This window comes from Bos indicus, chromosome 16 (genome assembly GCF_029378745.1).
Source record: "Bos indicus isolate NIAB-ARS_2022 breed Sahiwal x Tharparkar chromosome 16, NIAB-ARS_B.indTharparkar_mat_pri_1.0, whole genome shotgun sequence".
In the NCBI taxonomy this organism is placed as follows: domain Eukaryota; kingdom Metazoa; phylum Chordata; class Mammalia; order Artiodactyla; family Bovidae; genus Bos; species Bos indicus.
The window spans coordinates 78,339,084-78,361,863 of NC_091775.1; the positions used below are offsets into that span (position 1 = coordinate 78,339,084).

The 22,780-nt window shown below is 39.2% G+C and overlaps 1 protein-coding gene and 1 long non-coding RNA gene across 12 annotated transcripts in view; both read left to right on the forward strand.

The window, feature by feature from the left end:
• Nucleotides 1-4,576: 4,576 nt before the first annotated feature.
• PTPRC (protein tyrosine phosphatase receptor type C) overlaps nt 4,577-22,780 on the forward strand; it is a 129,643-nt gene continuing 111,439 nt past the window's right edge. For 5 of the 11 annotated variants that reach the window (XM_019976495.2, XM_070768730.1, XM_070768728.1 and 2 more), the window contains exon 1: nt 4,739-4,922. In XM_019976495.2, the coding sequence (XP_019832054.2) occupies nt 4,850-4,922 (73 nt within the window). In that variant the 5' untranslated portion in view covers nt 4,739-4,849. The other 6 variants (XM_070768733.1, XM_070768735.1, XM_070768725.1 and 3 more) reach the window with 4 other exon arrangements.
• LOC139176457 (uncharacterized) lies at nt 4,929-21,571 on the forward strand. The gene is made up of 2 exons (XR_011560967.1): nt 4,929-19,295; nt 19,578-21,571. It is a non-coding gene; the product is annotated as an uncharacterized lncRNA (long non-coding RNA).

Genomic DNA, 22,780 nt, shown 5'->3' on the forward strand with positions numbered 1-22,780 from the left:
CCATAGGATTCTCCAGGCAAGAATACTGGGGTGGGTTGCCATTTCCTTCTCATGGGGGTCTTCCTGACCCAGGGATGGAACCCGAGTCTCCTGGTTTGTAGGCAGACTCTTTACTGTCTGAGCCTCCGGGAAACTAAAGCAGTGGAGGGAGCATTCAGTACAAGGCTTGAGTGAACATGTTAGGTTACAGTTGAGGCGTACACAGTAGGGTGTGCAGAGTCCTCTCTTTTACACCATCATGATTCCAGCATTTTACTCCCCACAGCATTTGGAAGCCAATCCGTCTCCTCTACTATGTTTGCCAGGTATTGTATTATGCATCTAGTTGGGTAATTGAAATAGCCCAGAAAAGGAAGCCATCCATTGCCAGGAGCCCGTGCAGTAAGAGATGGAGAGAGAGAGACAGACAGACGCACAGATAGAGAGAGAGAAATAGCATCCTGAATCCTTGAAAGGAACCAAACAATGTTAAACGTGGCTTGTCATCAGTCATATTACTGAAGCAGAGCGCTCATACCCAGGCTCAGACCTTATAGAATAAGGACAACGTGGGATCCATAGACCACCTGGCCAGAGTGGAATGTTCTCTGAATTTGTGAAAAGCTACAAGACCTTCTTATTGAGGTAGATTTGGAAATCTGTCAGAACTCACTGCCTGGATCATATATATATATATTTTTAATACATTACTGGTTTACTAAACAGTCTGAGCTCATTAAAATAATTGTATACCCCTCTGCCGTGGGTTATCTCTTTCAGTGTATTTCATTGATTCTGAGACACATATCTTATAAAGCACTTTGATCTGGCTGAAATCAGAATGCATCTTGCCATCCACAGTGTCTTTAAACCAATTAAAGAAAGCATATTGAATCTTCATTATCCATCTCTTAACATTATATAGGGAAGGTACCCCAACTGCTTAGCTACATTGGGGTAAAAAAGAGGTCCATCCAGCTGAGCCGAACGATTGAACCTCAGTCAGCGTAGCTCTTTCACCTCCTCTCCTGAGTCCATAGGACGTTGTCCGGAGGAGGTGTAGAAGGTTCTGGAGAGGTGAGGTCCTCGGGCTGTTCCCCCTCCCTCCTCTGGGGTTCTCCTCTTTTGGTTGGGGCTGGAAGGAGGGACAGGATGCATGTTCTATTGTGTATGCTTCCAAGTGTAACCTCGTGTGTTCACACCATTAATGGAATGCTTGTTTCGTTAATTCAGTTCTCATAGCAACACTAAGGTAGAATTAATAGCTCCATATTAAGGAGATCAAGTAGTTTCTTGAACTAGGAGTTTACCCTGTTTCTTGGCCACTAGGCAGAATCTTTTCTTTTGCATATCAGTATTGAATGTTTTGCATCAGTTGGCAGTGATGTTTGCGGATCCATGGGTCAGGTTACCGAGAATCGCCTGGAGAGCTAGGGTTCCGAGGTCCAGGAAGAGTGAAGCGGGCCTGGCCTGAGCTTGCTGGCCTGAGCTTGTCCTGTGGCAGGGGCAGGAAGGACCTCTCATGACAGTTGCTACGGATGAGCCAGTGAGGGTCAGGGAATGTGTTTTGGAAGCTGGCCGGAGACAAGGGTTGGCGGAGAGGCTAACAGCTCGATGCTGCTGTGTCACGTGAGATGAGGACAGGGAAGTGAGTGCAGGGATCAGATCTTGGATGCAGGGATCATCAGCAAGGAGGCTTGGGAACAGTTCACACACCCCAACAGCTCCTGTGTCTCTCAAGATACAGTGATAAGTGGCTTAGAACCTACGAGGTTTGGCAGGATTTGACTATCACCTCCTTCTGAGTCAGATAGTTTTTTTCTTTTTCATGTCTGGCTTAAAAATTTTTTTTTAATTAATATTAAAAAATAAAACTTTTGGCATGGCATGTGGGATCTTAGTTCTCTGCTGAGGTACTGAACTTGTGTCCCCAGCGATGGATGGCGGAGTCTTAACCACTGGACCACCAGGGAAGTCGAGGAGAACACTTGAACTGTATACTATTTACCCACTGCTGTCTTTCTATATGAGGCCCTATTTCTTTATACCTTTCTAATATCCCTTATTGGAGAAGGCAATGGCACCCCACTCCGGTACTCTTGCCTGGAAAATCCCATGGACGGAGGAGCCTGGTAGGCTGCAGTCCTTGGGGTCGCTAAGGGTCTGACACAACTGAGCGACTTGACTTTCACTTTTCACTTTCATGCATTGGAGAAGGAAATGGCAACTCACTCCAGTGTTCTTGCCTGGAGAATCCCAGGGACAAGAGAGCCTGGTGGGCTGCCGTCTATGGGGTTGCACAGAGTTGGACACGACTGACGTGACTTAGCAGCAGCAGCAGTATCCCTTATACATTTTGCTACCCCAAAGTCTACTGTTTCTTGTTGACATTAAACTCAATTTTAACACTTTAAAATAAAAACACCATCCAACTCATTTGTTTCTAATTAACCTCAGTGTTGCTTGGGTGGATTCTCTCTGCCCACTTGCCTGAAATGAAATTAAATCTCCGCATTTCTTGCTATTCCTTCAAAGCTGTAATCTGCAAAGCCCTTTTAAAAATGTCTCTTAAAGGCTTCTAATCCCCTCTCTTCAGTTTATTCAAAGTATAGTGTCTTAACTCCCTTTTAAATGGCATGTCACACAGTTTTTTCATGGCTTGTTTACCAAATATCCTACCATAAGAGTGAGCTAACAGAACACAGATATTTGTTTAAAGATACTCACAGCTAATCCCCAGATAGATTTCCATTGAAAATGTGTTTTAAGAAACAGGTTGAGGTGAGAAGAACTAAAATTCGTGACCTCTGACACAGATCAATGTTTTCTGTAGGCCTAACTCCTAAACAATAGTGCTGACATGCACGGACACTTAATTTAAAAACGCGTTTGTAAAAAGAGAATAGTATCATCTGTATGCCATCAATTTCTATCTTTCTGAGATTAAAAATTAGAAAAGTACAAAGTAAAAAAGATTGGAGAAGGAGATGAGAAAATGAAAAAAAAATAGTGAAGCAAATAAGGAAAGTAAGATGAAACTTGAGGTTGGGTTCAAAACGTAGCTTGCTTACATCCCAGCTGTGAGACTTCAGACAAATCACCTAAGCTCTCTGAACTTTACAGATAAGATGAAGAATTATGTATCTCTTTATCTCCAAGTTTGTTGTACAAATTGTATTATATGATTAAAGGGCTAAGCATTTTCCTGGATGTGCTAAGAGTACAGTAGTGTTAGCTACTATAACAACCATCATTTAAAATCATAATAATAACAAGAATCTCATTAGAATGTTACTTACTAATCAGAAATTAAGGGGTGGAATTATTTTCATTTGTACCAAGTGGGAGGGTATGTACAAATTGGGTTCTGAAGTTCCTAGCAGCTAAAGTAAGAGAAAAACAAATAAGTATGCAAACATCAAAAGGTTTATACACAACAACATTGGAATCCTGCTCAAGCACTTCCTAGCCAGATCATTGCAAGGGCTCTGTCTGCAGGTCCCTTCCGCCTGATCTGTAGTTCAGAGCATGATGCCTGGTCTATGTGTGCAGTAGGGGATTTTATTAATGCATGCCTGCAGGTTCTGTGATGATGAGACCAGTTCACTCCATTGTATCGCTGACTTCTTAAAAAATGTCTGTTATTTATCGGTTTATCTGACTTTGCTGGGTCCTCATTGCGGCACAGGGGTTCTTTTGTTGCAGAGTGCAGGATGTTTCAGTTGCAGCACTTGGGGTCTAGTTCCCTGACCAGGGATTGAACGCGGGCCCCCTGCGTTGGGAGCTCGGAGTCTTAGCCACTGAACCACCAGGGCAGTCCTGTACTGCTGATGTCATAGAGGCTTCCTTCTCGCACGCATTTTCCTAATTAATGGACTTACTGAGAACACCATCAAAATCACAAAGGATGTTGTGTATTTATTTGCAGTCATTTAATCAGAAAGGTTGAGATAGTATGACTGAGGGGGAATAAAAGGTTAACTTTTGTAAAAAAACAGCTATTGATTGAATGTCTCTTTTTTCCCTCATCAGCAACACCAAGAATATCTCAGGTCACAGAGGCTCTCCTTTATTGAAGCATGATTTACTGCAGGAGAAGTGAGTTTCTGATTCCATTCCCAGCCCTGAAAGAATATCTGTGAAAGATTTGGGGCAAGCTATTAAGCTTTCTGAAAGTGCTTTGCATAGAGAGTGGCTGGATACTCGAACTGTCATATTGCTGGGTTCTGAATGCCCTAATGGTACAAGATTCTGGTTGTTGAAAATAACCAGAGAGGTAGTTGCTTTTTCATTCATTTGGTCATTTTAAGACAAATACAGTTTTTTTTTTTCTTCATTAATTCAATTAGCATATCATCTTGCCAGTCCTTATTTTTGTTATACCCATGCTGACTGTTTTATCATTGTTTAGGTAAGAATGTTATGGATTTTTGAGGGTGGGGCATGTCATTTTCTAGTTATCGTGAATACTTCATGGGAGTATTGTTTGGATATGAAAAATGCATCTTTCTCGGGGAAAATCTTTTGAGAGGCCTAGTAACTCAGTCTAATTACTTAAAGTAAGGAAGTAAGAGGCCTTGGCAGTGACTTTGAACAACTTTCTTGACTTCCTGCAAAGAGGACCCTTTGCAGCCCTTTTGGAGAAGTTAGTAAAACCGAATCTGACATCACTGCCTCGCAGCAAGTGGTTTGCTCTCAGGGCAGCAGGAGGAAATCGCCCCTGTCTGATAAGACACCAGTTCAAGAGTACGTATTCACTTCTTTCCTTCTTGATTCGGCCTTACAGAGAAACATTGGTTCGGAGATAACCATTATTTTGCCTTTCAGAAGGACGCATGCTGTCTCTCAGGAGTTTGGCTGATTTCCAGATATGACCATGTATCTGTGGCTTAAACTTCTGGCATTCGGCTTTGCCTTCCTGGACATCGCAGTGTTTGTTGCAGGTAAGCACAAGGAAATTCATATTTCCTTAGTTATTTGTGTGTGTGTGTGTGTAAGGACATTGGTTTGAAATAGACATAAAAGCAAGTGAAGTGTTGGTGACTGGAGGTGAGGAAGCCCGCTGTAAAACGATCAAGGTCATTGTCCCTCGGAGAGACATGGCTCCCTGGGGCACAGAACACATTGTTTCTGTTTAAAAAGGCATACATGTTTGGCCCCGAAAATCACAATTCCAAAGGCAAACATTGTCTATCTGTGTCTTGGTTTACAAACTGTTCAAGGATATTACAACAGCAGTGTTGAAAGTCTGAAGATATCTGAATGACCAAAAAACTAAATTTTGGTCTTTTTAACAAAAACTGCATTTGTAAAAATGATAATATGGCTTTGTTTGCACACAAACCACTCATTTTTTTTCGGACCGGGGGTTTGCTTCCTCAAATTTTGATTATGGCCAAAATATTTTATTGAATACTTAATTGTATGGTACTTAAAAAAAAAAAAAAAAGCAAATTTGGATATGGAATTAAAGAGTAACTTTTTGCAAAATTTTTATCACAAAATGTATTTTAAATCAAGGTTTTTGTTCCTTATAATCCTTTGAATGATTATTTCCTCTGAATACTCTCGCGGGGCCACCGCCCTTCCTGGGTGCTGGGTAAATCTTACAGCCTTGACGAGATAAAAATACTTAAACTCTTAAGAATCATGCAAATGATGCATTCTATAGGAAAATGTAACTGACCGGAGCTCCTGCATCTATTCAGCTTTAAGATCTGTGCACACTTCTGGTCCACTTAGTGGACATTTCTCGAACAGTTCCAGTGTGGGTCATGAGTACATTTTGGTTGATATTTAGTATGACTTCTTATGGTGGAGGATCGAAAAGCTTTATTTAAAAATTGTTATTAAAAGGATATTTGAAATGGTACTTTTGCAGATTTCTAAATAAGTTAAAAAAATGGGAAACATATTTTAAAAAATCTTGCTTATTGTAATTCACTTTGAAATGCCTTTTTAAAAATTTTCCACCACTCTCCTTTTCTCTAAAAGATAGGACAGAAGTTCTCTTCTGAACATGTTACACTGTTAATTTAGATTCTGTGAAACTAAAGACAGTAGAAAGCAGTGTGTATATACATAAATATTTTTTCTTTAACTGCAAAAATGGATTAAATATTTTTTATGTAGGTATAGCATTTTGCCTTAGTACACAAAATGTTTATTAAGTTACCATTCCTATGAAGCTGGTTATCACAATTAAAGTATTATAAGAAATAATAATTTTTATAAGGTAATATGTGTATTATCACGTCAGAGTAAATTTCCATTAAAATTCTCACTCAGAAACGGTTGCACAACTTTCTAAATGGGATATTTTGTAGGCCATAGAACAAACTACAATAAAAATTTCAACTTCGCCTACTAAGGCTTTTTACTCTAAGAAACATCTTTGAATCTATATTCAACACAAGAGTATAAAATGATCTAGAAACCTTTAAACAAATTTTGCTGAATAATTTGTACCATAGATAAATGGATAGGTATACAAAGATTTATTTTGAAAGACCAAGTTTAACCTGAACTGCTCAGAGAAACCCTGAAGGCAAACGTTTTTCTAGTCTTCCTGTAACATATACTCGTTTTTTGGGAAAAAAAATATAGATACAATTATCTAGGTGTGCAAATCTTGTTTATCATACTTTGAAGTCCCAAGAGAGATTTAATGATTCACTGCATAATTTGGGAAATTATTAGTTCTTTCAATGATATATTTTATTTTATTAGCAAGCTGTGAGCTGGAGTATATGTTTTATTTGAAGGTGTTAAATTGAGTTTAATGTTTATAAGAAATATTAGACATAAAATTTATATTGTGCATTCTAAACACATAAAGAAATAGAGCCAAATGGAGAGAGACATCAATGGATAAATGGATGCACAACTTGGATATGTTATTTAATCTCTAAAATACAAATGTTGGCAAAGTTCAGCTTTCCCAGAGCAGTCACAATGCTGGGTTGAGTTTTACATAAAAGTCAGTAATCTCTTTGCTCTGTGCCTCTTTGCTGAGATAACAGGAAACCAACATTTTGTTTAAATTTTCTAAATAATTTGGGGGGAGAGAGATGGTTTCAAGAATGCAGGTAGAGATGAGTGATCTCTGGCTTGAACAAAGTATGGCCAGGTTACAGCTTTGTACCGTCACAGCTATGAATGCAGGAGTTATGTGAGTTATGAGTCATAACGGTTAAGAGTTGTTTCCTGGACATAGTTTTTCATTTTTCCATCGACAAAAAATAAACAGCTTATGTTACAAATGTGTACTGGGCCTTGCACACTTGCGGGAGTTCAGTCTAACTGAATGGAATTCGATTGGCAATCCTATTAAGGTCTAAATGCCATGTAGAGATCTGGGGGTGTGGGGATGAAGATGTGCTGATTTTTTGGAAAGTATTTTTCCTAATACACATCTGCCTGGGATCCTTATTGTTGCTAGAATATGAAACGTGTTTGGTGAGGGAAAGGTAAGGTGAGGTTAGGGGTCTGCTTTCCTTTTCCACCCTTGCTCCACGGACTGAGCGCAGGGTCAGCGCACTCAGTACTGAGCTAGGTCCTTGCTGTATCCTGGGTTACATGGTGTCCTTTTGATAGTTAACCTCTGTAAGAATATAGATGCTTCTACATGCTCACACACACACACACACATGAACAGGCTAGTTATAATGTGTGGGCTATATATATGTTAGTTACTTCATTACACATACAAACACATATATGAGTATATATTGGTTTCTCACCTGCCTACTGCTTCTCTTATTTGTCTGCTTTTAAACATTGTGGTTCTACAGGCCTCAGTCTTCGGCCAGTTTTACTCTCATTTCTAAACCCAGAGTTCCTTACCATCACCTGCTATGCACTAATGGTCCTTATTCTGTCTCCAGACTCGCCCCTTACACGGGTGAACCTGCCTCCTTGCCTAAATGGAATCTTGTTTCATTGCCTTGCGTTTTTGCAAAAGAGAAAGTCTGAAATATGTACATTTAAATGGTCCCCAAGTCTTATCACTTTACTTGATAAAGATCTCTAAAATCTTTCCCCTCTTCATCTCCATTGCCATCCCTTTAATTCATGTCTTTATCACTTTTCACACTCAGTATTGTAACGATCTCCTCATTTGTCCATTTCTTTTCATAGCCTACAGCTTTAAAAATATAAAATGAAAGAGGAAAACACCCTCCGACATCTTCTCATCGCCTTGGTTTACATTCTAAACTCACTGCCGGGGCACTGCTCAGGGAGATGGGAGCTGGGATATTTTTTCCTTTTGAGATGGACTAAAATAGAGCAAGCAGGAGGCAGTTTCAGCACCCCGCTTCTCTCCACTTGCTCCAGGCCTTTAAGGTGCTGTACAAATCCTGTCTCCCCTCTAAGTTCTCTGTCATCACTCTTCCCACAGAATGTCTCCACCGTGATCCTACACATTTTATCACGCTTGCTTGTATAAAAAACGAAGCGGTGTTTCACATACCGTTTCAGTTTGTTGCTCTTGGCATTACTCTTTACCAACCAGCGCGTGCTTGCTGGTGTGACTCACAGGAAAGCGGGAACCACCTTTTTGGTCTCATCTGTGCTTGATTTCTTCCCAGGTGCTGAAACAGTAATGGGCGTTTTTTATTTTTGGGGGGTGGGGAGCATACCTGCAGATTATAATAGTATAGAAATGAGGCGGGGGTGGGGGGAGGAGATGAGAAAAAAGCAAAGACAGAAAGAGGAGAAATATAAGATGAAAAAACTAGCTAGAGGCCAAGTGGAAGGATGGAGGCTGTTGGATAAAATGAACAATTTTATCAAGATTAGATAAAATCATTTTAGATCTAAATCTTTACAGGCGTTGCCCCTCTCCCCATTTCCTTCTTTCATATCATTTTACCTTTTACCTGGGAAGAGCCTCTAATTTCTTAAAAATGCAATGTTCAAGAATATTGTTGCTAAATTTTTCTTGACTTGCTGTTTTGGACATTCTTGTTAGAGCCATTTTGTTTGACGGACCAGTTTTGTTCTTCAAATCCAGATGTCCTTGGGGCAAAAAGTAAGAATTAGGAAGGGAGGGACTCACGTGGCAGGGGTACAAGACACCCGGGGCTTGTCCAGCCTTCCCTCGGACCAGTGTGGGCGGCACTTGACCTAGATCCCTGGGGCCGTATCCAAGGGCAGATGGAAGACAGCTCACCCTGTCAGCCTCACCGTCTGTGCACAGCAAGCCTGGAGGAGTCTGAGCATCCCTTCTTCCTAAATAATGTGACACTGAATTTCAGTCTGAGCAGGTGAAGAGCAGAGATTTGTAGTCAGGTTGATTAAATTTGTTACTGAAAGTCCAGCGTGAACATTGCAAGGTTTTGTTTTCAGACCCTGTGTACGTAAGGCAGTGGTGCAGAGAAAGACATTCGTCCTCAGGGCAGTTCTCTGGTCATTTTCAGTCATCTTCTACGTTTATGAGAATTGTTAGGAGAGAAGACAATGGAATTTAACCTAACCTCAGTTTAAACTTAATTTAATCTTGTCTAAATAGTTTTTTTCATTATAAGGCGCCCAACCACATCAAAGCTGCCTAACACTAAAGAATTAATGCTATGACGTTTACAAGCATAAAGATATTAGTAGTAGTCTTATAAGCAATGAGGATTTACTATATAGCACAGGGTACTACATTCAATATCTTGTAATAACTTATAATGGAAAATAATCTGAAAAAAAATCACTGAATCACTTTGCTGAATCACCTGAAACTAAAACAATATTATAAATCAACTGTACTTCAATTTAAAAAAAAGATAGTAGTCTTATGGAAGGATAAAGAAAAAAATATTGCAGGCTATTCATTTAAAAATACCATATAATATCTATTTCTACATAGTTCTGAAACACATGGAAGTAAATATAGAAATTATTAGATTTTTTGTACACAGCTAACCCAACCAATATTTAGATTAGAAAATGTTTAATTATTTCCCAAAATCTTTAATATGCATTCCTTTAACCGTTAACTATATACATCAATATATTACTTAAATTTCAGTCTCTCAAGAGTTTGGGGAATGGCTCTTATAAGCAGAATATTATGTGTTCAGATATAACAACAGAAACAAGAAAAAATAAAGAAACGAAAAGCTTCCTACTCTTTCAGCTGGGACAAACATAAGTAAACAGAAAGTCAGTGAAGTACTCGAGAACTGTTCATGTCCCATCACTGTATCTTCCGCTGATTCATTTTTGAAAAGATAACCAGGAAGATTATCAATGCTTTTATTAGGTTCTTTACTGATGACCCAAACTGAAGCAAACTTTAACATCTTTTATGGCGCGAAGCTAGCCAGTGTTGAAAAGTAAACATTCACTTCCTGTTAAAAATGAGACACACGCATCTGAAGTGAACAAAATTTGCCTTACTAAAACTTCAGTTTCTCCTGTAAGTGTATTGCAGGTGTGATAAAGTTGTAACTATGTGTCATGATATCTAAATGAAAATAATTGTCATTCATATATTAAAAAATTTACTTTCAAACAAAATGTGATTGACTGGAGGAAATTCCTCAACCCCCTGAAAAAGTGATCTTCTGGAGCAGAGCCTAAGGGCTGAGGGCACCTCAATGTCCTGCTCTGATGTAGTGTTAGGAAATGAGCAGCTGGCAAAGAGCACTTAGCAAAAATCCCTGATGGATAAGAAGAATCTCTGTATTGTCAATTAAAAAAATGTCCCGGCAGTCATGAAAAGGGATTAGAGACACATGTATAAGTAATAGTGTTAAGATATGTTATCATAGGGACAATATCAAGGGAATAAAGTGTGGTCACTGTATTTTAAATGTATCTGCTTAAAGGAAAAAAAAAAACAATCCTTCATTTACTGACAAAAGAGACACATTAAGCATCATAGGAAGTGAGTCAGGACCGATTCCAAATTGGAGAAGACTGTGGCAGGTGGAATGAGAAATACATTGGAAATCAAATTCTATGAACTGTACCATCTGGGTCGAATAATTTTCCACTTTTGATCCACAGTTTCCTCATCTATAAACTGTCATTGGCATGAAAAGTGACAATCTTGTCAAAATGCTTTGAAAACTATGAGATACTCTGCAAAGTTGAAAATTCCATGCAATCAGCACACAGCTCTTCCCCATTGAAACGTGGGTCCCAGTCACACCTCTTCCTTGGAGAGTCTGAGTAGATGAAGCTGGAGTCTGTGTGGCAGAGGAATAAACCCTTAGGAATCTTTGAATGTTTTAAATTTCTTATCCCCTGTTTTAGAGGTTTGCAAACTCCTCTGGATTCTACTTCTTAAATGGTTTATAGATCCATCCTGTATCACAGCTCTGCTCCAGAGTCTTATTTCTTACTGTAACCATAGTCTGGAAACTTGCTTCTCCTCAGACCCCACTAGGACTATCTTTGTAAAAGGCAAAACTCACCTTTGCTCATGCCTTCTTCAGTGCCTCCCAGAGGGATAGAGAACATATGGATCCTGTGATTTTGATCTCAGGAGTGTTTTGACTCAACATTTATGAATATAAACATTAAATTAGAATATACCAACATTTTTTGAGTTTTCCTTGAAAATAGATTTCACACAAAAATCTCCCTCCATTAAGCCAATTTAATTCTGTGAGTATTTTTTTATATAACTTAATTGAATCATTACCAGTCTTTCCATTTTTATTTTACTGAACTAAAGTTCAACAGCATCAGTTTTCATGTAGCTTTTACAATTGTTATTAAATTCATGAATTGATTTTTATTCACATCACATTTACTGATTATGCCTGTGGGAATTTTTCCTTTATGGCTATTGTTTTCCTAAGTGTAATTTTTCTTGTCAAGCAATATATGTGTTTAGTCGCTCAGTTGTACCTGACTCTTTGCAACCCCCCTGGACTGTAGCCCACCAGGCTCCCCTGTCCATGGGATTCTCCAGGCAAGAATACTGGAGTAGGTTGCCATGCCCTCCTCCAAGGGATATTCCCAACCCAGGGATAGAACCCAGGGATAGGACCCAGGTCTTCTGCATTGCAGGAGGATTCTTTACCATCTGAGCCACCAGGGAGGCCCTATTATTTTTCCAAGTGTAATTTTTCCTGTCAAGCAATACAGATCTAAATTCTCCCAAAGGCTTTTTCTATGTAGCCAGAAACAACATTTCCTGTGTGCAGTTTTAGACACTGTTGATTTCTTTCTTTTTTTTTTTTCACATTTCAAAGTCACATAAAATGTAATTTATGTGATATAATTTTTCACTGTTGTCAAATTTAAATTGGGCAGTACTAGCCATCATCAGATCTATTTTGTGTTGATACCTCTATTAGTAACACCCATTTTGTGATTGAGAGCTCTTTCAGCAAGTTTCCTTTGAGATTTTGAGTTTTCGTTTTTTCTCAGGTAGCCAATGGAAACTTTAGAAACACTTATTGGACTGTTGTACAGTCTAGCATTATTATATTTTAATTCTCATTTGTTTGTGCCAACTTCTTACTAACTGGTGGAGCAAAAGATAAATAGAACAATCAACAGAAGTCTAAAATGTTCTCAAGACACCATGGCAAGTGAAGTAACAGAATAAAGTGTCTAATGGGCTTCCCTGGTGGCTCAGATGGTAAAGTATCTGCCTGCAATGTGGGAGACCAGGGATCGGTCCCTGAGTCCGGAAGATCGAGAAGGAAGTGGCACCCCACTCCAGTAACCTTGCCTGGAGAATCCCATGGACAGAGGGGCTGGCGGGCTGCAGTCCACGGGCTCATAGAGCTGGACACGCCCTAGCGACTGACACACAAGCACTCTCAACTGTTCTCTGCGCGTTTAGGGAAAATGAAAGCAGTGAGCACAGCACGCGTGGCTCTAGGGGAATCCCTCTAGATTTCTCCAGCTGTGTCTGGAGCCACTTCGTGACATGTACTGTATACTCTTGTCACTTCCATTTCCCTAAAATACAGTGTTTTCCTGCCTGCAGGCTGTTGCTGCTCTTCCCCACTGTGCTTTCTTCCCTCCGTACTGTTTTTAAATTGGGCAAAGAATAACTGCTCTTCAAAGTTGAGTTCAAAGGTCACCTCCTGCGGGCAGCCCTCCTGTACTTGCCCTGGTCTTCTGCTCCTTTCTCTCTTGGGCAGGTCCTCTTCTGACCTGGAGGGCTTTTCTCACCGCCGCTGGTGAGCTCCCGTAGGTTTTCAGCAGGTCTCTGCTCATTTACCAGAGAGTTGAACGGTCCAACCCAGCTCTGTCCTTGGAAAGTACTTAAGTCGTGGAAATGATCCGAACCCAGCTCTGTCCTTGGAAAGTACTTAAGTCGTGGAAATGATACGAACTGTCCTTTCGTTGTTGTTCCTTAAGTGAATTATTCGCAGTAACATTTCTGTGTGATAGAAAATTTCAAGAAATAGACAAAAGAAAAAAAATTCTCAACTCCTTGCTAATATTTTTTCTTTCTTTCCTGCTGTTCCTCTCTTTCAGTCGCATGCTGTGTATAAAACTGCATATCCCATTTTTTCCACAGATGAACCACGATCATTCTAGACATTCTAGACTCGAGAAATGCAGAAATCAATACATAAGGAAATAAAAACCAGTTACCAATACCCGTCAGCTAAATACTTTATGAGTATTTCATTTTACCAGACTAGTGAACCCCGTTTCTCTATTCGTGTGTTCATTAATCAGTGCTTTGTGAGCGTTTTCCCTGTGCTGTGAGTTGGGAACACCGTATTCCATGGCTTTCCTTGTGTAGAGTGTGATCTCCATGTGGCCGTGCAGCTTAGAGATAAGGTTTTACATCTTTCAAATTCCTTTTTCTTTTGGTTCTACCTTGTGGCTTTCGGGATCTTGTTTCCTGGGCGAGGGATTGAACCCAGGCCCCCTGCAGCGGAAGCATGCAGCCCCTTTGACCACCAAGGAAGTCCCTAAATCTTCCGAAGTCTTCATAAGCTGTCTCCTTAAAGTGATAGCATAACTTGCAGCAGATAATTATTTGTGTTCTCAATCTTTTACAACTGATAAATCATTCCTTTAAAATCTACATATAGTACATTATTTAAATAAAAACTCTATTCTTGCCAGGCTACATTTAGGCCCCCATTCCCACCAGATTTCTTCAGCAGGCTTTTGGTTATGGAAATTTTGGGGCTTCCACTGAGTTGTAGAGATTATTATTAGATATTTAATCAATCAAGGTGGTAGATGTATGGAGGAGCTAGCCAACAGTATCAATTTGTTTCAGTTTGTTTATGATTTAAACTGAAAATAAAATATTTACTTGGAGAGGAATTTTAAACACACACACACACACGTACACACACACACACACACACCACACAAACAAATCCTCCACTGCTTTTGGTGATCTTTCACAGTAATTTTCTAAGGTCACCCCTCATAAAGAGTGGGAGTTGGGGGGGTAAGTGTTGCAATTTCTTTTTTCAAATTATTATTATTTTTTTAGCCATGCCATGTGGCATGTGGGAATCTTATTTCCCTGACCAGGTATTGAACCTGTGCCCCCCTGCATTGAGAGCATGGAGTCTTCCCACTGGACCACCAGGGAAATCCAGGGTTGTGATTTCAGACTAAGTTTATCTGATTCTAGGTTTATTTTTTCAGCCTTCCTAATGGTCAGCTTAAAAGCAGGGAAACTTGAACATGGCTGCCTGGTGATGGGCAGCTTACACCAAGACTGAGGGGAACGTAGTTCCTTAGAGGTGATTTGTGTGAGATACCATTAATCCACATCCACCTGATTTAGCTACACGAGTGAGCCATTGTACCCTGAGCCACTTCCGTGTCTTTAGTGAGACCTAAGACTATCTCTTATGAAAAGCAAAAAGACATCTTTGATTAATTGGTCTTTACTATGAATATTGATGCCATGTTGATAATGCAAAAGTGATGGATTACCATTGTCTTAAAAAGGTGGTTAACAAAAGTATAGCACCAATTCTGACTTGAGCTGAGTGATAGAATGGAAATACTGGATTTTCCCCATACCTAATTTGGTTTTGATATTATATAAAGTGAAAGCTATTGAATAATTTACCGAAGTATCTAGATTTTTTTTTTTTTTTTTTTTTTGCTTTTGAAGCTTGAAGCAAGGGAAGTAACTTGACCTTTGCTAAACACTTTGATCATGGAAAACATGAGGTTCTCACCTCATTCCAGGAAGTGTAGACACCAGACTGTCTTTTCATAGTCATCCCAGAGGCACAGTAAATGAATCAGGTAGAGCATTCTTACAGTCTGCTACTCCAGGAATAAGTTGATGATAACTTAAAGGAAAGTAAAGGAAAAAATATATCTATTGTTTGGTTGCCACGATGAATGTGGGCTGCCAATCAGATAATTCAGGCCAAATATTGTACTCTGACTTCTCAGACTTTGGTTTCTAAACCCCTTTTGGAATACTAAACCAAGACTTTAGCTTTTCCCTATTAAGCCCTGTCTTCCTGCTTTTTGGTGGTCCATGGTTTTATTTTCTTAATTTGCTTGTTGATTCTTCAGGTGTGATCAAGATCTATACTCACAAAAAAAGCATAAAGAAAGTGGAAGACACCAGTTCAGAGTTTTGACTGTGAGAGGAAGTGATGATATGAAGGAGGTAGATGAGGACAAGAAAAGGGTTGGGAAGTTGACAGAAGTAATTTAAAGAGATGATACTGGACATTATCGATACCTGCTTCAAAATGTATGAGTTCTCAAACCCCCTCTCGTCATCACTTTGTATTTCATTCTTTTACATTTCTGCCAAGTTTATAGGGGCAATTCCCCCCCACCCGTATTTCTTTCTTTTAGTATTTACTTTTCTTGTTCACTAGTAATTTCATCGTTACTAGTAACTAGCAGTTAAACTCCATATTTGAAGGCCGTTTACATTTGCCCATATACATTGCCATTGCCACCTTTTTCCCTGCTGATTTTGAAGAACTCCTTGATATTGCAGATAGATAAACATGCTTACTGCTAGTTAAAAAAGAGATGATACTAAAAATGCTGGATTCAGGCAAGTTCTACTTTTAAAGTGCTGAAGAAATTAACCTTTGACATCTTGCCTAGACTTCATTCTGAGCTGTTCAACTACGAAACACGAGGGAAATTACCTCTTAAATTCTCAGCTTCATTAGCTGTACAATGGGAATCATGACAGCAGTTCTTAAACAAGACAATTTACTCATTGATTGAATTGTTTTTAGAGCCCCTGCTATGTGCCAGGAACTGTTCCAAGTGCTGACATAGAGGTAAATACACCAGGAATAAAAATAGTGGTAAATAGTGGTAAATACAACTTTCTTGAAGCCTACATCTTAGCAAGAAAGATAACAGAAAACCAAATACATAATCGAGAACATGTGGATGTTGATGAGTATTGGGAAGGGAAGCAGTGTGATATGATCCCCATCAGGCGGGGATAAATGGACCTTCAGACAGAGTGATCAGGAAGGCTCCTTTGAGGAAGTGTCGTCAAGCTCTTTGTTGGCCGCCAAGAATATAAAGATAAGTGTGAAGAGTAACTGGCAGGTGCAGAGACCCTTTGGAAAAAGCAAACAGTGGATGGGTTCCCGGCCCAGAAAGGAGGTGAGAAGCCTGCAGTGTGGCAGGTACAGATGGAGTACTCAGGTGTGCTGAAGAGGGAGAGAGCAGCAGAAGGGCAGGTTCCCTGCACCTCTTGGGGGTGGAAAGAGTGTGGACTCACCCTAAGTGCAATGAGAAGAAGCCATTGGAATTTTCACACAGAGAATGACCTAGCCTCTTTTCCCTCTTCAGAAACTATCCTGGTGCTGTGGGGAGAGCAGGCTGGAGATGAGACAAGCCTGGGGACTAGTTAGCAGCAGGCGAGATGGCAGAAGGGAGAATCTGCACTGAGTGATGATGGTAACAGAAAGGACAGATTGGCACAGGGTCTGGAGAAGTTGCGGTGTGGAAAGGAAGCAAGACTTTGTGCAGGATGACTCATTTTTTCCCCCATGAGCAACAAAGATGGGAAACATCCCAGGAGGAGGCAGACAATCCAGGGTCTATTTTGACCATGCTTGAATTCTCATTAGACATCCATCTAGAGATGTGGAGATGTCAGCTGGAGTTAAATTAAGCGTGAGGGGTCTCCTGTTTAGTGGGATTGACATATGCACCCTGTTGATACTGTGTGACTAATGAGAACCTACTGTGTAACATGGGGAGCTCTGTCTCTGCTGGCGACCTAAACGGGAAGGGAACTCAGAAAAGAGGAGACATAGGTGTGGGGGCTTCCTTGGTGGCTCAGAGGGTAAAGAATCTGCCTGCAGTGCAGGAGGCCCAGGTTTGGTCCGTGAGTTGGGAAGAGCCCTTAGAGAAGGGAGTGACCACCCGCTCCAGCATTCTTGTCTGGAGAATTCCATGGACAGAGGAGCCTGGTGGGCTGCAGTCCATGGGGTCACAAAGAATTGGACATGACTAACACACACACATACACACACACGTATATATGTGTATATACATGCACATATATACTATAAAAAAGTATATATATATCTGGGTCATTTTGCTTATCACAGAAACTAACAAATACTACAAAGCAGCTCTACTCCAGTAAGTTTTTTTTTTAAGACTAAGGGGCTCGTTAGGTCTTGATCGGAGCCATAACTTTGGGACTCACTGTGTGCAGATGGATTCAGAGCCGAGGGACCGACTCTGAGACACCTGGAAGAGTGTTCAGATGGAGAAGGACCGGGGACTCGAAGCTGAGGCCTGGTGCACCGTTTTGAAGGGGTTGGCAGGAGAGTTTAAGAGAAGAATGTGAGAAGGGGTAGCTACTGGGAAAATGGAGAATGTTTTGCTTTGGATGTTGAAAAAAAGAAGTGATGATTGTGAAAGGCTTAACATGTTTGCTGGCCTGTAATAAGAATCCAGTAAATCCCAGTAAAAATCCCAATTCATGACTCCTCTTGAAAGGTTATTGATCAGAGATTATGAATTTACTAATTATTGTCAAATATCCCCATTTGACTTGAATATTATCACAAAAATAAGTATGGATGAAGTTATAATAACATTTAGAAGCATGGTATATCAAATACCACATATATGTGTTACATGTGATATATCAAATATCAAGTATCTTACATATCATATGCATAGCTTGCTGGCTTAGCTATTAAAAAAGAAAGGTACAGTAGTTTTTAAACACAAACTGTGTAAAATATCTTGAGAACTTAATGAATTAGGAATTTAACTCAAAAAACGATGCCCTGTTGAGTCTATTGTGGGGACCTTGTTTTGATGCTTACTGATAAAAAAAATCCTTTAAATACTATTTAAGGCAATACTTGGACAGGTTGTGGTGGGTTGTTAAAAGTGAATTTGTTCCATTAAAGGCTTATTTCTTTTTTTGAAATATAGTTTATTTATATTATTGTGTTAGTTTCAGATGTATAGTAAAGTGACCCAGTTATATATATTTTATTTTCCACTATAGATTATTATAAGATATTGCATATTATTCCCTGAGTTATACCATAAATCCTGTTGCATATCTGTTTTATGCATAGTAGTGTGTATCTGTTAATCCTATGATTTATCCTTCTGCCTTCCCTTTCCTCTTGGTAAGCATAAGTGTGTTTTCTATGTCTATGAGTCTATTTCTGTTTCGTACATAGGTTCATTTGTATTATTGTTTTATATTTCACATGGAGGTGATATCATATAGCATTTGTCTTCCTCTGTAAGAGGCTTATTTCTAAATCCAATTTTAAATCTTTCATTTCCTTGAGAAAAGTGAAAACAACTGGTTATCCCATAGGCTTGTACTAGGTGGAACTAACAGCCTTGATAACTCTGCAGCTTACACACCGGGATTTGTCCTTTCGAGACCACACACAAATAAGATCTTAATTTCAGGCTTAGAGGCTTTCTTAGAGGTAAATCTTCAGAGGAGCTTATTTTTGTACTCACTGGTAGTTAACTAGCAAGAAAAGTACTGCTGCCCAAATACTACTCTCAGCATTTTACAAAGGTGATCTCGTGTGACTTAGGTGCACAACCATTACCAAGTCCGGCTCATACTTGTGTTCGTTTGTTTCCCGATAAGTATTGCAAAAGCTAGTGGTCCTGTGCTAAGAGGGAATAGGTAGATTCCCCCTTCGCTGTTGTTCTGGTTTTAAGTACAAAGCCTGAGAAGGAAGGAGCCTAGGGCCCCTCCCGTGTGCCCGGCGTGTGGCAGGACGAGCTGCCTGCGCCACGCTGCTCTGTCTCTTTCTACATTTTCTGTATTCAGAATCCTGCAGACTATCAAATAAATGCTCCGACAATCCTTGGTCTCTAGTCTTAATAGAGGACAGCGGAATTATTAAGATTAAACCCAAAGAGTAAGTAATATTGATATTATCACATTTAGTTTTGTGGGATGGGGTTTCACTTAAGTTGAAAGTCGAATGTTTGGGTCGTTTACCGTGATCCCAGGAATGAAATCACACCGAAAAGGCTCAGCACAGGAGATGGTTGTAGGGCCTTCTCTTCGGCCCTGCTGGATCTTGGTCCAGGTATAAAGCATAGTTTAGGCACAACTGCTTCGTCACACGTGCACACAAGGTTGGGGCTGGGGGAGAGGGAATGAGAGAAAGAGGACCTTAAGCAGTCTCTTCCTGCAGGGAAATAGATGATCATGCTTGTGACGATTGCATCAGTGAATCAGAAGGCCTAGCTGCTGTAAGACCATCCACCTGTGTGTAAGGAGTACGGTTAGCCTGGTACAACCAAGTCATCCATTTTCAGAGGCGTTAGCCCAGTGATGGAGCAAGTATGACTTGATTTGCCCCTTGTTTCAAGGATGAAAGTTTAAATGAAGGGAATGACTTTCCATCTAAATAAAAGAACTCGAAACAGCTTTCCATGTGAGCAGCTGCGATGCTGGTTTGCTCGCTGGTATCTTGAGAACAAATGGAACCCACAAGTCTACAGATTTGAGAGAGGGAGGTTCTTACAGAGAGGAAGACTGTTTTCAGGGTGACTTACAACACAAACTCACCAAAGCCTTTGCAATACAAGAGGATCCCTGTTCTCAGAAAAGAAGGGGATGCTACATTGAGGGCATCTAGAAGGCACTGACGAAAGAACCACTGGGAATAGCCAGTTCGAGGTCAAAGGCATGTAGAACCTCAGCATTCCGGATGTGGAACAAGTCAGTACAGTGTAAGCAGAACTTCAAAGCTGAGGAAATAAGAATCACAAAAATGCCTTTAGTTGTCAAATGTAAAATTTGTGCCAGTTTCGTCACATTCTATTTTTCAGGAGTGCTGTAAAACTAAAGATGTTGTCTATTAACATCAGTTTAACTTTACATGTTTTTCCCATCTCGCTTAGTCAATTTTCAAAACAAAAAAAAAGTGCATTAGGCTCAAGGAATCTAAAATGACTTTTGTGGTGCTCAACAGAATGCCTTCTCTTAAACTAAATGTCAAAATGTACTTTCTAAGTATGGGCTGGTTACAGAGAATGAACGAGAAAGCACTTCATAAAGTGCAATGAAATGAAGTCATAGAAGGAATTCTTTAAGAATTTGGAAAGCCGTGAGGGAGTACGAAGTTCTGTTATTACTGTAATCATTAGCTCTCTTTTGGTTTTTCACTTTATGAATTAGAATAAAAGTTGCAATATTGATTTAAAAAACAAGAAATGTTCTCATATTAATCTATAAATCAAATGGAAATATGGAATATTCAGCCCCTGTCAATGTGTACTCCTATTTTGTGATCAAACTATTCTACAAATATCTGTATTTGCCAAAGACCAATGGACTAAAGAAAAGAAAAAAAATCAATGCAACCCACAAAGCCTTGGTTTTGTGGAATATTTGCTCTGATATCTATTTTGTCAGTTTTTGAAAGAAAATTCTTATCATGGATCTACCTTTTTTTTTTGGCTTTAAGAGTAATCTTTATATTTTAAACTGAAGTGTTTATATAATGTTATTTCTGAAAAAGAAATCCTGTGTCTTTTAATTCACCCTTTATTCTATTCCACATTGAATGTAGAAAATATTGTTACAATTCTTTTAAAACTAAAGCTTAATTCATTTAAAAATCTAATTTGGCTTTCTTTGTCCATGAATTTTATCAGAAGTAACACTTCTTAAGGGTATCAGATACCATAGCCCGCCTGTCTTTCTAGGCTTCCATTTTATGGGCTGAACATCTGGATTTGATGGGCAGGCAAATATTTCCTTCCGCTGACTTTTTACATAATCCTTTCTTACAGATGCACATGCCTCAAGTTTGTTAATAAAATGGACATGACTTTCATATCTACTGTTTTAACACATAGTGAATTATGGAATTTTCAATGACTTCTTTAAAATTAAATACATTTAAAATTCCTTATAAAAACAATATTAAGAGCCACTCTAAAAAGTATTAGGACCACAGATGTTTTCCTTTAGAGTGTTAATTGATTTAAGATTCATCAAAATGTTGTTAAAACATCCAGAGGTCAACAGTAATGATAGCACATGGGGCAGATTAAAATTCTTTTTGTACAAAAAAAAAGAGAGAAATGGTAGCTCATTTAATTCTGATTAAAAAATTAACTAGGAGGAAAATTAACAGCAGTCTGACATCTAAAAATGCCATTTGCTTTTTTTTTTTTTTAATATAGAGGATTTAAAATTAGGACTTAAAAGTTACATGGTAACCCTCCCCCCCCAAAAAAAATTTATGTATACAGGCTACAGGTAATAGTTTTGTTTTCAGTGAACAGAGGAGAACTATACATTTATTTTTTTAATCCCTTGTCCTCTTTTACAATTGTAGCAATTAACCTACTGAATGTTTTAGTCTTCAAAACAGAGTACATAACAAGCAATGTTAATCCCACTTTTGCTCTAAATGCATGAGTATGAGAATTAAAACACTGATTAATTTTTCTTATCTATATTATCAAAGTTACTGATAATTAAGATCAGTGAAGGTTTGGGGGGACTTTTATCTCAGGAAATATATCATGGATTTTATCTGTCAAGCAAATTCCATTAATTGGGTAGCAACATCTTGCTGAGTACATGACTGATTTTCTTGTGTTTTCCTAGTATTTATATTTCATGTTTATGGTCAAAATAAGTTAATACGTACATAAGATAGGAAAGGACCATAAAAACTTGTTTTCCTACTAAAATCATAGACACTGAGGATGCCTTTATTCCTTTCACTTTATTTTTAGATAACATATTTGAATCTTATTGCACTCTTCACTTGGAGAAGGAAATGACAACCCACTCTAGTAGTCTTGCCTGAGAAATCCATGGACAGAGGAGCCTGGTGGGCTACAGTCTGTGGGGTCCCAAGAGTCAGACACGACTTAACAACTAAACCTCGACCACCATGCTCTTCACTATTTACTGAGAGTCAAGAATTTGTTAGGTGCTGTTTTGTTTTGTTTAAATTAGCAGCAATATTTTCTGCTTCTTTTGTGGTTAGGATTCCCAGAGATGTTTAGAGAGAAAGATGAAGGGAATTTGGAGACAATTATAATGTAAGGCATCATTATTTATATAATCATAGAATTTTAGAGTAAAGAAATCCTAAAAAGGACTTTAGAAATCATCTATTTTAGCTCATCTACTTTACGAGTGAAAAAGACTGAAACTCAAGATTGTTTAGGACTTGCCCTGTGTTATATGCCCTAAAATGAGGAACCCCAGTCCAGAAGTCCTCTTGTACACCCTAAGGTTCATAGAGATTTGCCTGACAGAATGAAATGAGAATGAGATTAGACCTTTAGGGATGAGCTTTGAACCTTGACCCCATCACCAGTTTCTGTTGCTTCAACTCTCTCAGACTCTTCTGGGTGGTGTTGGGTC